This window comes from Sardina pilchardus, chromosome 20 (genome assembly GCF_963854185.1).
Source record: "Sardina pilchardus chromosome 20, fSarPil1.1, whole genome shotgun sequence".
NCBI classification, from domain to species: domain Eukaryota; kingdom Metazoa; phylum Chordata; class Actinopteri; order Clupeiformes; family Clupeidae; genus Sardina; species Sardina pilchardus.
In genome coordinates this window covers 30,023,744-30,028,478 of record NC_085013.1, presented here as the reverse complement: position 1 = coordinate 30,028,478, position 4,735 = coordinate 30,023,744, and the positions used below count along the sequence as shown (strand labels likewise).

The following is a 4,735-nucleotide window of genomic DNA, read 5'->3' as shown; positions in this document are numbered from 1 at the left end:
TAGTGTTCAGGTTCCTTTTATTTTGTATTTATTTTTACAGTTGGACATGTTTGTCTCATCCACACAGCCACAAAATAGAAAAAACAGTTGCTATACAGTCTTATAGTCTTCTATCAAGACCACAAAATCCTAAGGTAAAGACATTTTTTGTTTGTTAATGTGTTATAGAATTCAGGAATTATTAATAAAGAACGTCATAATCAGACTTCTCTTATAATAGTATGTATTCTTTTCCCCCATTAAGAATAAATTACAGAAACGAGATGTCTCGGCTCTCGGCTACATGATGTGTACATGCATGAACATGCTAAAACGGTTTAGTTTTGCTCTGTGCTCCTGTGTCTCTGGAGTGTAATGAAGAGGCCGTTGATGAAGAGGACGGTGTAGCAACTGGACCCCGGAGCTCCGTCCGGAGGGTCCAACCTCTGACCTCCGACCCTATGACGCCTCAGACCAGAGGGTAGCTGGAGGCGGTGGCGATGCCGCACTGGTTGTGCTTGTTCCTGGTCATCTTGATGTAGCCCTTATCACCCCAGGACAGACCCCAGCTGGACAAGACAAGCAGAAAACAAACAAACAAATAAATAAATAAGCAAACAACTCATTTACAAAGGCATAGGTATACACAGGCCTACGTGCGCTCTGTAAGGGGCACATAGGCATTATTTATGGGTCTCTTCTGAACCCAAAATGCAAATATTACCCATCATGCATTGGCCCACAACTGTAGATGGAACACAACTGAAGGGACAGCATGTAGTGCAGTAGAATGCAGTGCTGCTGTTGGCTAGCCTGATTGCCAACGACTTTCAAAGCTCTGCGAGACTTTGGTCTGACCAAGAGCCTGTGCTCAATGATTTCTCCAAGTGCAGGGTTGACCCGCCTCCTTCAAGTGCCTCGATTTGCTACTGGTCGATGTCAGAAAGGGGTTTGCAGAGTTTAAACCATTTATGGTCGCAGTTCTGCTACGTCATTGCCTTGAACACGCCTCTACCAAAGGGGGCAGTTTCGCAGTTTTGCGGAATTTAGAAATCCTGCCCTATTAGCAGTTGGCCAGACCAGCGACAGCAACGCCGAAGGTGTCACGTCACTGGGAGGGCGTGCCAGGCTAGCTGTTGGCATACCTCCAGTGGCACACACACACGTGTTAGGTGATTTGCCTTACCTGTTCTTGACGAGCCAGTAGTCCTTCCCATTCTCGGATCCGTAGCCCACAGCCAGCACTCCATGGTCCAGCTCCTCACTGCTGCAGTCGGGCTCATCATAGACTCCTACAGCCATCAAGCAATACATCAGCTGATCTCCACACACACAGCACCAATCAGCTCTCACCTAAAGACAGACAGCTCTCACTCTGTCACAAAGATAGGCCTTTGTTTTTTTTAAAACATATACTATCTGTCTACTTGACTCTCTTTCTTTCCTTATTATATGTTGAATCGGTTCATGTGTCAAGCAGACCCACTGGTATCATTTCCTTTGTGTCTGTGCATGTATTGCGCTGCCTTAAAGGTGCCCTGAGAGGGCCAGGCTTGCGCTGCCTTAAAGGTGCCTTGAGAGAGGGCCAGGCTTGCACTGCCTTAAAGGTGACTTGAGAGGGCCAGGCTTGCGCTGCCTTAAAGGTGCCTTGAGAGGGCCAGGCTTGCGCTGCCTTAAAGGTGCCTTGAGAGGGCCAGGCTTGCACTGCCTTAAAGGTGACTTGAGAGGGCCAGGCTTGCGCTGCCTTAAAGGTGCCTTGAGAGGGCCAGGCTTGCACTGCCTTAAAGGTGACTTGAGAGGGCCAGGCTTGCCTTGCACTAACCTGACTCATACATCTGGAAGGAGGAATGTCCGGCATCGATGGCCACTGACACGGGACCCACGGTTGCCACGGCTTCCTGCAGAGCATTCTCGTCTCCGCTGGTGATGTCGACGAAGCCGGTGCATGTGGCACCAACGCTGTCTGGCTTGAAGCGGCACTTCCCATCCTGTGGTCACGTGAACAAGTCCAGAGTGCCCAGCGTCAGGTGATTCAGTGTTAGACATTGTTATAAGTCCACTGGCTTTGTGATTATGGATTTGAATTTTGAGTACAGTACATACTTATTTAGCATTTGTGTTTATCACATTAAATATATTTTGTGTTCATTATTCCAATTTATGTTTGTTATTTTGTTGTAATAGTTTACCTGACACAATAACTTTTTTCACTAACATGACATTTACAAACCTTGCCCACTAGGTGTCAGTATTGTTCTATCCGTCTATCCGATCTGTGCTGGTGGTACTAATGTGTGCTTACTTTAGCCTCATAGGGGTAGGACTCCTCGGTGTCGATGCCACCATTGTCCTTAATGTACTGGAAGGCCTGGTCCATGAGCCCGCCACCACAGCCCATGTTGCCATAGTCCCCGGAGCAGTCCACCAGCTGCTGTTCGCTCAGAGACACCAGCTTTCCCCCTTTCTTAAAGTTCTGGCCCTCGAGAGAGCCCGTCTATCATGGGCAAGAGGAGAAGAGAGTAGGGTGCTGTCAGGTGTATGATGGCTATCAGGTTGGTTGGTTGGTTATTCATTTAATTTAAAAACTCCTATTGTGTGTAATCAAACAGTGGCAGACACACCTACAGTATGCAAAAACCTCCCTGTACGGTAGGTTCTAAGTCTACTCATGGGTCTCAGCAGGTCCCTCTCCACTGGTGTATTAATTACGCACCATGCAGTCTGCATTCATAACACAATGTACTGTAGGTGCTTGATTATATACACCTGTGGAAATGGACCTGATGAGACCCGTGAATAAGCACACAGCTTCAGACATATGAATATTTAAGCAAGTACAACATAAATCACACACACACACACACACACACACAAGCAACTGACCGCGCTGAAGGCCCAGCATGAGCCACAGGCCTTCTGGTCCTTGACGTCGGTCACAAAGCCCTTGTCCCTCCAGTCCACGGCCTTGGGCACGTCTCTCAGGCTGAGGCTCAGGAAGGCGCTGCCAGACTTGCTGCTGTTGCTACGCTTCAGGCACCCGCCGACCACAAGGTCTCGGTACTCCTGGTTGCTCTGTGGAGGTCAGTTAGGGTTTGGTGTTGGTCAAATGCACTCGGAAACAGTAGCAGCACCAACAAATCAAGTTAGGCTATTCATGGCAGCAGTTAAAAAAAAACATGTTTATTTCTAAATGGAGGCTGTGTTATGCAATATTTCATACTGGGTGATGTGTCATGAAACAGTCTGAAGAAGAGTTGTGAGGCTTGAAGCATCACCGCATAAGAAAATAACAGAAACGTAAAAGGGAGCTCCCTAGTGTGGGGATCATCTCTAATCTCCAGTATGTAATGATTAATATGCTTTAGATCCTAGACCCATCCAAATCACCTTTGGAATGTGCGTGGCCTCTCAATGTTTTGTTCTGAAAGAGCTGAAACTGAAGTGAAATCGTACCATGTCAGCGAAGTAGTTCATGCCCATGCGGTAGCTCTTGATGCCCTGGTCAGCCAGGATGTTGTGGACCAGCACCAGTTTACGGTTCTCCAGCCAGGTGGACCTGCGCTGGGCCTCCTCAGCAGGTGAGCCATAGGAGCGGCCTGCCACAGAGAGAGAGAGGGAGAGAGAGAGAGAGAGAGAGGGGGAGGGAGAGAGAAAGAGAGAGGGAGGGAGAGAGAGAGAGATAAATAGGTAGAGACAGGTAGAGAGGCAGAGAGAGAGAGAGAGAAATAGGTAGAGACAGGTAGAGAGGCAGAGAGAGAGAGAGGGAGGTATAGAGAGAGAGACAGAGAGAGAGAGAGAGAAGCAGCTGTTAGCGCTCTTCAGAAATGATCTGTTGTTCATTGCAAGACGTTCTGGAATGATATTTTGCAGATCTAGAATTGCGAAGAATTCTTAGTTATGAACTGTGTAGTCAGAGAGCGTTGAGTCAGTCAAAAATTAACCCATTTCTTATAAGAAACCATGGACTCATAGAGCATGTGCTCAGCTTCAGGAAGGAAACGAGCATGCACTCCACCTCCAAAAAAAAAATTCATCATCACCTACAGTACACTCAGTGGTAGTGATATGCAGGACTACGCAGTATACACACTTAAATGGCACCACCAATACCCACTTAAAATGGGCAAGGATCGGTATTAACATCTGGGGTTGATCACAGTACCCACTACAACTAGACTCTATCACGGTCTACTCACTACAACTAACTAGACTACACCTCTGCCTACACTATCGCTGGTGATTTCCAGTGAAGTGCCTGTAATGCTCTAATGAGGTGGTTCATGATCCTAATACATGCTTTTCTCCAACGACTTTCCTCTCTCAAAGGACAGAACCACTCTGGTACTTTTCCCTTTCAGGCTAAAAACATCATTCTGTATTTCTGCAACTAACAGGTTTTCTTCAGCATAGGTACGGTAAAGCAGAACAAATTGTAGACAACCGTCTCACCAAACTTGAGTTTCCATGCGTGGAACTCCAGGTCCTCCAGAGAGAGGCTGGCACAGCTCACCACCGCCAGAGAGGCAGCTGCGATGATCAACAGCTTCATCCTGCAGCACACACAAGAACACACAGGTTTTGAGATTCACTGAAGTGGTGCACAATAGTCCAGGATGTGTGTGTGTGTGTGTGTGTGGTGGTTTCCCTCACCTGTTTGCGTGTCTTGACGTCTTGAAACTTCAGTAGGAGATGGCTGAGAGTCATGATCTCCTCTATCTTATATGGAACATATTCAGCTTCTTTCAGTCAGGTGACA

The 4,735-nt window shown here is 47.3% G+C and overlaps 1 protein-coding gene across 1 annotated transcript; it reads right to left on the bottom strand.

Moving 5' to 3' along the window:
- LOC134067247 (procathepsin L-like) lies at positions 1–4,735 on the bottom strand. The gene is made up of 8 exons (XM_062522405.1): positions 4,630–4,735; positions 4,429–4,529; positions 3,433–3,575; positions 2,863–3,051; positions 2,282–2,473; positions 1,802–1,967; positions 1,166–1,271; positions 1–548 (listed from the first exon to the last, which is right to left on the bottom strand). The coding sequence occupies exons 2-8, from the start codon at positions 4,526–4,528 to the stop codon at positions 449–451; spliced, it is 996 nt and encodes a 331-aa protein (XP_062378389.1). The 5' UTR covers position 4,529; positions 4,630–4,735; the 3' UTR covers positions 1–448.